Source organism: Fundulus heteroclitus, chromosome 10, assembly GCF_011125445.2.
Source record: "Fundulus heteroclitus isolate FHET01 chromosome 10, MU-UCD_Fhet_4.1, whole genome shotgun sequence".
Taxonomy (NCBI): domain Eukaryota; kingdom Metazoa; phylum Chordata; class Actinopteri; order Cyprinodontiformes; family Fundulidae; genus Fundulus; species Fundulus heteroclitus.
Window position 1 is genome coordinate 4,574,051 of NC_046370.1, and position 12,780 is coordinate 4,586,830.

At 37.5% G+C, this 12,780-nt stretch overlaps 1 protein-coding gene across 1 annotated transcript in view; it reads right to left on the reverse strand.

The window, feature by feature from the left end:
• The window catches only part of nrg3b (neuregulin 3b), a 340,120-nt gene that overhangs the window by 176,602 nt on the left and 150,738 nt on the right, over nt 1–12,780 (reverse strand). The window contains exon 2 of the mRNA XM_021307904.2: nt 12,619–12,754. Within this exon, the coding sequence (XP_021163579.2) occupies nt 12,619–12,754 (136 nt within the window). The remainder of the gene's footprint in view (nt 1–12,618; nt 12,755–12,780) is intronic.

Consider the following 12,780-nt stretch of genomic DNA (forward strand, 5'->3'; position numbering starts at 1 on the left):
ACTTCTCTTCTAAATTAGAACATGAAAGGATAGCTTTACCTCAGACCCAGAGGCAAACTGCTGTGTTTCAGAGGATATCAATTAAGGGAAAAGTTCCCACAAAGAATCATTGTTGTGTAATCGCCAGCTCTTTCTTGCGATGCGCTTCCATAAGACAGCTGAACTGTAACTTTGGCTTCTCTTCTCTTTAGCTGGAAGATGCACAACCATCAAGCAATCCCCTGCTGTAACTACTTCATGCTGTCACATTAGCTATGAACAATGTGTAGATTCTGAACCTTTACTGCTGTCTTATATGCTACCCATCGCCCCAGAGGGATAAAGCTTACCACCTAGCAGCCTATGGGGCCTCGGCGGCGGTCTTATTTTAGACTCGCCATCACTTTGTGTCTGAGTGCTGAGAGGCCGAATATAAGGCAAAGCAAATCAGGCGACGTGTCCCCCGATTTGTCAGCCAGCTCTACCACAACCTCTCGCGAAAAAGGATTCATCCAGAACTGTTTCTCATGTGCGTAAAACATGACATGTCAGTCCCCCGGAAAATTATGATCCTCCGCATATTTGACACTAATCAGTCCTTACAACTCCGCATCTACAATTTAAATGAAGATTTCTGTTTAATCGCACAGTATGTGGTGAGTCATGCATAAAAGACACTTAGAAATTCACTGAACCTGTTCTGCATCTTTAGACAGCTGTGGAGCAAACATTATTTGCACAGGTGAGAAAATAGCTCCTGATATCATGGCGCAGGAATTTGGGAGTATGTCCTGCAATTGGCAGGTTGCTGGTTCGATCCCCCACACTCCCCTCGGTCGTTGTGCCCTTGGGCAAGTCACTTGACCTTATTTTCCTGCTGGCGGAGGTGTATGGCAACCTCATCACTGTCAGGGTGTGAATGACTGGTTGTAGTGTAACGCGCTTTGGGATTGTTGGACTAGTTAAAGCGCCATACACATACAAGCCATTTAATAGCAAAATTTAAACTGATAGAAAGTATGGATTGTTTTTTGGGGGGCAGGTAAAACCTCACAATTTGGAGGGTCTTTTAAAAAGTTTTATACAGCCTCTTACACTCCAGTTCTCCATACATTGTTTTCTCTCCAGCCTAAACAGCCCGTATCTTGTTGCCGTGCTAGCAATTTATCTTGTTACTAATCAAGAAGAGTAAACATCTCTGCAGATTGAATTAATGGCTTGATTTAACCCTAATTACCAATAGGCTGTAAACATTATTCCCACTGGCTGTAATCCTGTATGTAGCCATGTTTTCATTTTCTGAGCTCAGATTGCTAGAGGATATTCGACTTCTTGCACTCTGAATTTACAAAAGGCCTGGATGAAAAAGTAGGCCCTAAACTCACATTTGCGTTTTGATTTTGGGGAGCCTTATTAGCACTGACAAACATAAAGGCTGGGCAGGAGAATATGGAATGAGATGCAGAAGCAGGAGGGGGAAGGAAACGCTTCATAGCAGCTATGATATCCAATCTGTTCCCTTAATCAAAATAGTTTGCAGTTTCCAGCTTTTTGCTGTCATCTCCTAGTTTTCTGGAATGTGTAGGGAGAGGTCTGATGTACAGTGGCTTGCTAAGGTATTAGCATTTCTGCAACTTTTCCAGATTACAACCACAAACTATAATTTCATTTAGTAATATTTAGTGTGGCAGAGCAACAGAAAGAAGTGCATAATTGCGTAGCGGATGGTAAATAAGAGATGGTTTACAACTCCTTCCAAACAACAATCTGAATTGTGTGACATAAATATTTATTCTTATGCCTCGTTAGTCAGTACTCCTTAGGAATGCATCTTTCACTTTAAGCCTCTATAGAGAATGACATTCATACTCATTCTTTGTAAATGCGCTCACACTCACTCAGATTGGACATTGTCTATGAAGAGCAGGAATTCAATTGTGCCACTGTTCCAATCCCCAGGGATTTGTGTTTTGATTTTGGTTAGTTTCCCGGATTGTTCTTTTAATTCATCATCCAGAGGTGCTTATTTTTCTTTTAAAAATTAGTGATTCTGCTCTTAATGGACTTTATACTGCGATAGACTGCCTTTCGCCTCTCGCCCATTGACAGCTGGAGATAGGCACCAGCACCCCTCACGACCCCAACAGACGTGTTAGAAAATGGATGGATGGACTTTATACTCATTTTATAATCTCATGCTCTGTTAGATTCCGGTATTTCCTCCCCATCTGGCCTGTCTAACATTGTCCCTCAGCTCTCTGCCGTCATTGCTCTCAGCTGTTATCCATAATCACCTGATTACTCACAACTGCTCTCCATGCCTTCTCCTCTCACGTTACCTGTGTATATAAGCGGCTTGGTTTTCTCCACACATTTGCTGGTTCCTTTGTTATGCTACCTCAGCGTCATTCCTCTACTCCTCATTCATTCTCTGTGCTCTGCACTCCTCTGCAAGTTCAGTTGTTCCATTTAGATCAAATATTTTCAACCTACTATGTGGGTCCTGAGTTCCTGTCTGCAGTTTGGTCGAGCTACCAGCTCCCAGACCATGACAGCCACTGTCTTCAGTTAAATTTAGGTATTCAGTGTGAATCGGCCATTCTAGCAAAAAAGGAAATCGCTGAACTTAACTATTCCAACATACAGCTCTCACTGTATGTTTAGAGAGTTAACATCCACCTAGTTCTTTTACAGGCTCTAACAGGATTTCCACTCATACTGCCTGGTAGCTCCATCCATCTTCCCTGCGAAAAGCCTTCCCTTACAGCATGATGGTACCACCAAGGTGGTAAACTGCAAATAGGGCATGCTATGGTTCTCTTTTGACAATGGCCTTTTTTCTTCCTCAAAGGCCAGATTTGGTAAGTTCACAGCGGATAGTTGTCATGGTGACAGGTTTTCCCACCTGAGCTGTAGATTTTTGCGGCGCCTCCAGAGTTACTACAAACCTCTTTACTGTTTCTGTGATCAATGCCCTCCTAGCCGCTGTCGGTAGCTTAAGAGGAAGTTATTGACATCAACCAATAAATGTTTAGTTGGACATTATCTCATTAACAGCACATTCTAAGTCATCTGTCTTTAGGTTAATATTCTTGAACATTTATTTTTCTAGTTTAAGGCTTACAATCTCTGACAAGAAATTAACAAGATGGTACTCTCTTTTCAGAAGACTGAAACCCGAAACAACTCAGCTGCATTTCTATGAATATTTAAAGTTTTTAACACTTGACTAATCATTAGTATTTATGTCTGCGTCCACACTGTGCTGCAGGAAAATACCTTTTAAAATAGGCCAAGATTTTAACATAACAAACAGCACTTTTTAATTTACTTATTTCTCTGAAAATCTTGCTTGGAAAGAAAGAAAGAAAGAAAACAATTCTCTAAAATGTATTTTCTTTGTATGTCCTTTAACATTGGAAAGAAAAATAGCCACCTGAATTTGTTTAGCACCATGAAAAAGCTTAAAATACCCCAAAATGATTTCTTCAGTTTAAGTGTTTCTCTTTTGCAGTAAAATATTTTAATAGTAAAAAAAAATTAAAAGCAGTTCACACTTCAGTCATTGTAGCAATGTCGTTAAACAACATCCGCACAGCAGTGATTTTTGAGTTACATGATTATATTCCTCCGATTTAGCGTCTGAACTTCTGTCAGGAAAAAGAAGCAACCTTTCAAGCAGGAGTACCTACAAACCCGTAATCATTCTTTCACACAACAGGCACTCAGCTGCAGGAAAACTGGCAGACAGTGTCTCCAGGTTAGGTCTCCAAGTCTCTCCTGAGCCCGATATTCAATCATTCAACTCCCACTAATTATAGCCCAGAGTCGTGATTGTTCCAAGTCTTCAGGGTTTTCTGATGCTATTGCACAGGTGATGCATTTCTGTCCACCTCCGTAATATGAAACAAAATACCACACCTGATTGCTTTGAATTTAGAAAACTTATAATGAGAATGTTACTAAAAAAAAGAGAGATAATAGTAGCATGGTTTTTATGTACAATCATAATGTAGGCCATTTTTTTGCAATCTAAATAATAAAGTTTCTGCTCCTTTTGATTTATAATAACTTGTGTGCCTCCTTTTAAGTAAGACCATAACTCTTCACATGCACTTCTCTGTTAGAAGTTTGCCTCATTTTGAACTTTCATTTCCTACATCACTAACATTTGTTTTCCATTGGTGTGTTTATCACACATTTAGTAGATGGAGATATATATATATATATATATATATATATATATATATATATATATATATATATATATATATATATATATATATATATATTACATTTGACACAGCTTCTCACTCAGAAGAGCAGTTCTTATGTATTTTTTAAACCATATATCAGAGAAGTTTTTGTTCTGAGCCCCATAGTGCATTTTGCTGTAATAACAACTTGGCAAACTGAAAGAAGATTATTTTTAGGCAATGTGCATAGACTCATCGCTGCATTGCTTAAAAGTATTATTGGCTGTGTGTAGATGTGTTATTTTTTTTACCTATAATTTCATTTATTTTGCAAATTATTATTACCTTTTTATACTTTTTAATGTGAAATAATAAACATTTAAGTTTAACAGTGAAAGAGCAGCACACCAACAGAGTGCCATTCCAAAGTTTTGAGCACCTGTGATCAACATTTCTGAAACTGTGAAAAGCTAACTTAATAAAATATGGCCTGAATACTGAAACGCATAAAATTAGAGCTGACACATCTCTTTAATATTTCAAGCAATATATTCCTGCATGGTCAGTAACTCCTCCTTTGGCAAGGAAAAAATACTTAAAATATATTTTTTCTCTAAAATATATCCTGAAACATATCCTCAGAGATGATCAAATTGACAGTTGTAATTAGGTTGGAAAGTCTGAGAAAAAGTTTCATATGGCCCTTGTCTATGTAATCTTAATGCTTCATGAAATATGATGGTTTCTTTTTGAGTCAATCCCGTTCTTCTCGTTAAGTCAAGCCAAGTTAAGTCAAGTCAAGTTTATTTATTTAGCACATTCCAGCAACAAGGCAGTTCAAAGTGCTTCAGATCAAAACATAAAAACATCATAAACACATCAAAACGACCACCGGTTTGTGTAGTACAGGGGTTCTCAACCTTTTGCAAGCTGGGCCCCCCCAAAGCTGGTTCGTTGCAGTTGGGGCCCCAGTGCCCCCCGTCCAGATCCCCCATCCCCCCGCCCCGCCGCGCCCCGCTCTACCTTGCATAGATAGATAGATAGATAGATAGATAGATAGATAGATAGATAGATAGATAGATAGATAGATAGATAGATAGCCCTAGGCTATTATTTTTAGGCCCACATTATTATTATTACCATCATCAGTAACGGTAGGTAGGCCTATTATCATTTCTAGGCTATTGTTATAATTGGCAGTAGCACCAGACTTCTAATGTGAGCTTGCAGGCATTATTATTATTATTATTATTATTATTATTATGAGTAGTATAGGCCTATCACCATTACTAGGCTATTGCTATATAATTGTGAGGTTACATGCTTTTTTTTTTGTTATTATTATTATTATTATTATTATTATTATTATTATTATTATTATTATTATTAGTAGTAGTAGTAGTAGTAGTAGTAGTAGTAGTAGGCCTATCACCATTACTAGGCTATTGCTATATAATTGTGAGGTTACATGCTTTTTTTTGTTATTATTATTATTATTATTATTATTATTATTATTATTATTATTATTATTATTATTATCATCATCATCATCATCATCAGTAGGCCTATCATCACTATTGCTATAATTGGCAGTAGCACCAGACTTCTAATGTGAGCTTGCAGGCATTATTATTATTATTACTATTATTATTATTATTATTATTATTATTATTATTATTATTATTATGAGTAGTATATGCCTATCATTATTACAAGGCTATTGCTATATAATTATGAGGTTACATGCTTTATTGTTGTTGTTATTATTATCATTATTATCATCATCAGTTGGCCTATTATCATTACTAGTCTAACTCTTGGACTGAACGTATTTTTTGCCAAATGCATTCAAATAGTCACCAGAGTAAAGAAATGTATATTATATGTGAATTATGTGCGCCGTTTGGAAGTAATTTTGATAAAACTTGCTGTATAAGCGAAAGAGCACGAACGTTCTGCATTCGGGTTGTTCCGGAATGCGACGTCACAAACAGAACTAGTACCGTGCATCAGCCTGCAAATACTACGTCTTTTGCTACCGATTTGTTCAATTTTATTAATACCTCTTACTCTACGTACAAAAAAATAAATAAATAAAAATGTCTGATACATCTTCAAACTCCCCCTCAAGCATCGGCGACTCAGATAAGGAATATATATACGAAGAAACGGAGTTTGAACAAGGTGAACCTGAGGAGACTATATCCAACGCTGGCCAACACATAGAGCCCATGCTCCATTGTAAGTACCCCTCACAATCCTCGCTCGTGAAGTGTGAATTGCATAAAACACTTTTGTCACTGCTGGCAATCCAGTCCTTTTGCGTTTCTTTTACAAATTTATCCCATTTCTTTCGGACCTTTTGATCCACCGGCCAAGTATGTAGCGCTACTTTCTGGCTCGCACTAGACTGCGGTGAAGTTGGCTTGACATGGACATTCAAGCTCCGCGGCGTCAGCGGAGCACTCTTGACAAACAAAAATAAAATCAGATTTGTTGACAGACCCACCGCGTATGGGAGAAGGGAGCAGCTGAGACACGCTAGCCGAAATCGGAGTCCTTCAACCGGATCAACCGTGAGCTAGATCCCGCTGACTCCGCGGAGGTTGAATGTCCAATATCAAACCAACTTCACCGCGGTCTGCACTACAGCTGCTAACTACGGCGAATTTTTTTAATATACATACATGTACAATGTATGCAAACCCTCTGGCATGAGTCTGTGAAAAGGATTAATAGGACAAAAACACAGAAATAATCCTTAGTGAACAATATTTGTTTAAACCTACCGGGCGGCTCGTCCTCTTTGCTGAAGCGCTGTGTGTCTGCTGTGTGTCCGCTTTCTGATGTTAAACATGTCTGAACGTCCATCCATCCATTTTCTGACCCGCTTAATCCCTCATGGGGTCGCGGGGGTTGCTGGTGTCTATGTGCCGATATAAAATAATTCTTAGCCGTCCAGTGGGTTCATGGTTCCATGCTCTCTCATGTGTATTGCCTGCCGTGTTTATAAGGCAGCTAAGCTACTAGCTATGTCGCCGTACAAGCCTTGGCCAGCATTTCACAGACTCCCTCCGTCCCTTCAGGCTTTTGCTGTATAAATCTGGCAATATGATACCATCAACCATCAACTTACTCTTAAAACGATCTTGTGATACGTTATCTAAAGAAGAAAAATATGCCGAGAACTCGTCAGCTTTCTTCCAGTCCGGCGCGCATGCGCGAAAAACCCGGATGAAAACCGCTTATCACCTGCATTTGCGCTCACTATCGACAAAACAATCAAATTTGTTCAAAACTTTTTTTTTTAAATCAGTCCAAACACATTTTAATTTTTATTCAGGAGTTATGTATATACAAAACTTTAACTTTTTATGAAAGTAGTTTAGTGATAAAAAAAAGTGCAATTTTTTTTCCCCCAGTTTTTTTCCACTCCCATCCTGTAGCCTACTCGCGCCCCCCCGGGAGAGTGTCGGCGCCCCCCCGGGGGGGCGCGCCCCACCGGTTGAGAACCACTGGTGTAGTACATATTAAATTTTATCAAGTGAAAACATCAATACAGATCAAATATGTTGGTCGATGCTCCTGTTCTTATGGGTCAAAAGCAACTCTATACAGGTGGGCTTTTAGTCTTGATTTAAAGGAACTTAGTGTTTCAGGTGATTCGCAGTTTTCTGGAAGTTTGTTCCAGATTTGTGGAGCATAGAAGCTGAATGCTACTTCTCTATCGTTAGTTAGTTAATCATTAGTAGTAAAATGCTTCTTTTGGTGTTGTTTAATAAAAAGCTAAAGTAGAACTGGTGTGTACTACACAGCTAAAATCAATCTGCTTTAAACTTTACCTCGAGGATTTTTTTTCTCTCTCAAAGGCATGAAAGATGTTGGCTTATAATTTGCAATATCATGATTTTGAATTTTCCAATACTGACTAACAAAAGTAATTTTCTTCATCATGTTAGTATTGTATAATTGAGCTACTCATTCACAAATTAGAGAGTAGTCATGGAAGCAGCCCAACTTTAACAACTTAACTCATTAATTTATGCAATCATTAGCAAAAAAAGGTTCTAGTTTCTCCATAAGCAGAACATTTTGTTCATATTGCATAGTGTCTGTTCCGGTTTGGGAGGTCTTGAAACTTCGAACAATCAAAAAGGGGATAGCTAGGTATTTTTGCATTTCTACTTGAATGCACTGTACCTTATGAGTATATACAATTACATGCAGCATAAATAAGCAGCCACTACATACCTAAATAAAAGGTTTGGACACTCCCCGTTGCCTCATCCGCCTTCCAAACAAAACCTTCATTTTACGATAAATTCAGATTTTATCTGTTAAATATTTTTTTATATTACATGTACTCATAAGCAAGAACTGAGGCAGTAGCTGTTTCTACGCCACCTTTGAAATTTAGAGTACTATACGCAAGAGCTAGCCAATATCTCAAACAAATAACTGTTTCTTAACTGCACTTCATATTATACCTTTGCAGGTTTGGTCACTTTGTACGCCACTTTTTTCCTGCACTTTAATAAATGAGGATTTAAAGCCACTTGGAATATTCTGTACATAGAGCTGCAACAAAAAGTGGTTTTAGTAGGTCATGCATCCATGATATTGTATAAGAAACAATGAGTCCAATGGAATTGCAATGGAAAAAAAGAATACAGTGGGATAGAAAGATGTCAGAGAATACTTTACAGCCCAATATATTATAAGCGAGAGCATTTTTATGACAATGTATAGGCTACTCTTAAAATAAACACTTAACTACCGCATGAGATTAACAGTTTCAATATGGTTTAAAAGCAAGTAAATTGTTTATAGGTAGAAAATGGATGTTGAAGGTGACAAAATGTCAACGTGTAGTTATGATAAAGGGACATTGTAATTTATTCTGGACAGGCCTATTGTTTAGACTTGATGACAATCGATTTTTTTATGATTTCTGTATAAATCTTCGACATTCTCTGAAATTCGAAGAGGAAAAAGAGCGGCTAAACATTTGAGATGTCAAAATGCTGCGCTTCGACATTTTCACAATGTTCACGGTAAATAGTTCAGAACAGTGTCAGCATGCTGTTCATCGCAGATATCTACGTATGCACCGTGTTTTGGAATTAATTAGAACATTTTCACAAAGCCCATTAGAAACACAGAAGCTTGAAATTTGCATGATGTTGTTTTAAAAGTTGAGGGACTATTTATCAAACAGGCAACCGTCTTAGCAGGTAATTATTGCACTGTGTCTGGTTTCCCACACGGCTGTTGTCAAGAGGCTTGCTTTAATATTTGCGATTATTAGCCCCCATGATAAATTTCTCGAGCAAGGAGTCATATTTTGCTAGTTTTAATAGGCTGTGAATAGCAAGAGCAATGGGACTCTATTGGCAACTTACACATGGGAAGTAAATCATGCTAAAACAAGTTGCACCAAATATTATTTTCAAACGTATTTACTGTCCTCACTTGTAAGGTTTTCTTCCTCTGCCGGCTGAGACTTCTACACTCTGATCTGCTTCCACCTCAATCGTACCGCCAACATTACTGTTAACGGCCTTATTAACTGTCTAAAAGCACTTTTCCATCTCCACATAGCCTTCTCCTCCTTTGTAGGACTCAATTATTTTTATTTTCAGAGAGCTACAAAGAGGCTTTGGCAAGCCCAGATTGCTAAGAGAGCGTTTGAAGAATCAGGAATTTGCATCACCTGGTCTCTGACCTTGTGCCACGGAGTACTGGAAGCTAATTAAGGTTTGTGACATCAAGGGATCGCTCCGGTTTGAGGTTGCCAGATATATAGATGCCAGTCTGCCCTTTTAATAAAATGATTTTATCCAACTTCTATTATTTTATCTATGAGTAAACATTCCACCTTCTCTCCTGTAAAACCCACTTTCTCTTCTCTTCAAAGAGAGATAAAGCAGTTTTTTTTCTTCTAGATAGAAACAAAACATAATTAGATGCCCTGATAGATAGCTAGAAGTTTAAATATTAAGTATGTAATTGTTTCTTGAAAACATTGATGACAGTTTGCTGCATTTACCCAAACCCAAAAATATAAAAAATAAGGGTGAAAAAAAACAGTTTTTATCAACTGGAGTCATCAATTATTTTGAGTAGTCCCAAACACTAAATAAGAAAGAAAACAAAATAAGATTAAAGAGAGGTCTTGCAAGACCTATTTTTTAAATCATTTAATTAGAATGCACCACGGATTCAAGAGGTCATATCCGACAACGTTTATTCCAAGGTTAAGACACGAGGAGAGAGACGTTTCATAAAATTACTATCATTATTAAAGCTTTTGTCAGATCAAAGCAAGGACAAGGGGTACATAATATTTGCACCCAGTGTGCTTTCTGCATAAAAAAATCCTTTATGCCTTAGGTTGCACAAATTAAAGAATGGGGCACATGATAAATGTGGATCTTAGTATTTTAGGTGCGTTTGTGCAACAATTTCCAGTTTGATTTGTTATCTTAGTGCAACGTAACATTCAAATCTGAGGAAACAAAATTTCCTGAATGAAAATGACCCGAGTAAAATTGCACCAAAAGATTGGAGGTTCGCTCTACTCAGCGGATTTTCAATGTTGTCGAGACCGAGTGGTAACCAGATGGCCAGAAACTCAAAAATCTGATATTTTTTTTCAGTCAACACACCATATGTAACGCTGCTGATAAAAAACACTCTTTAGCATGTGTTGCTGTTTAAAAAAAAAGCATTCATAGTTATCAATTTGAGTACACATGAGGCGTTTAAAAACGAAAATAAAAGCAACCACAAAAGGTTTAAGAAGCTTCAAGAGAGAAAATATTTTTCCTACATGTTGAGTCGTGTCAGCGGGCCGTTCATCCTGAAAGAGAGCACGCCTTAAAGCAGGTAAAAGTAAGGCTGAACAGAATACACTGCTCTGTTTTAAGCTTTCAGCCTCTGTCTCTGATGGAACATGCTTGATTCGTTATAAAAAAAAGTGCAAGATGCACATTCTTTGAGGTATATGCACAAAATGAGCAGCTTTATTAGCTGGATTAACTGTGAAGCAAGTCACACACATTTTTTTCCTGTTAGGAGTTTAGGAATATGGACTTACACTTGGATTCAGTCAGAAATGTCCCTATATTTTTTATGAAAAGCACAACTTTCTTCAATTAAAATAACAATAAATGAATCAGAAATGCAGTCTAGACATTATCATTGTGGTTTTCTGTCTGTAATGGAGTGGCCAGCGCAGGCACCAGATTGTATCCCTCTCCAGCTGTTGTGGGAGCAGCTTGAAGGTACGGTGCGTCAGAAGTGTCCACCAAGCAAATCCAACTTGTGGGAGGTGCTTCAGGAAGCACGGGGGGAAAATGTCCTCACATTACCACAACAAATAAACAGTTAGATGCCAAAAGTCAGTAATTGCTGCAAGGACAGAACTATTTTTGTAGGGAAAAAATCAATATTTCTGACCTTGTCAATGTCTTGACTATATTTTCTATTCATTTCGCAACTCATTTGAAAAGTAAAATGTTGAGAAAAACATAAAAAAATGTCTCCATAATATTAATAGTTATGACATAAGGTATTTCAAATTTGTTTTGTCAATACACAGGCATACACAGTCCAACAGACACAAATCCTACTCTAAAAATATAATCTAGTATAATTATATATGTTACACCAGTTCTAATAAATACCATATTTGTATCACTAAACAGCATGTAGTAGTTGCATTTGACCACATTTTCTAAAATATTTGAGGTTATTAACACACTCATACAATCAATGATAGCCAGTACCTTGGATAATTAGTTCAAACATCTACATTAAATATATTTACCATACTGCAGGTTTTTGGGGTCAAACACCATCAATCAGATGGATAACAACTTTTATTGCAATATTTATGCAATATTCAGACATTACCTCTTGGATATTTTTTAAAAATTGTAAAATGTAATTACAGTAAATGCGAATAACTGAAAACGATGACTGTAAATACTCCAAAAACATTAACAGAATTGATGTAGAGTTGTTCTAGAATGAATTAACAGGCACTTATCATAAGATTGCTCTTCTCTCTGCTCCATTTTATTCAAGATGCATTGATTTGGAAGCATGTGCATTGTTGTGTATATGTGTAATCTTAAAGTTATTTCTGAATTAAAATAAACTTAAAATGAAAAAAAAACAAAACTAAATATATTTCCCCGGATAAAGATAAACCATGCAGTAATGATCAATTCCTACTTTTAACTGATGTTTGAGAAATCAGAATCATCCAAAATCAGTTCTGACAGGTCAAAATGTCCCAAACACTGGAAATCTGCCGGAAACATCTAAATGGTGCATCGCCAGTTTTATGAAACAGAGGACAAAAGAAGGGTGCTAATGGAATGAAAATGTCCCCCCCGTTCTCATTCGTCAACATGAAAACACAAATCCCACTTACCTGCAGTGTCTGTGAACCCCAGCCACGGTTTCAATGATGGAGCATTCTCCTTCATTCAGGCAGAAGGCAAGGTCCTTATCCTCCACACACGGCTTAAAGACCTCTGAACGTACACTTGGAAGTGTTGGGGCAAGTGCTGAAGAGACAGACGGAGCGAGAGAG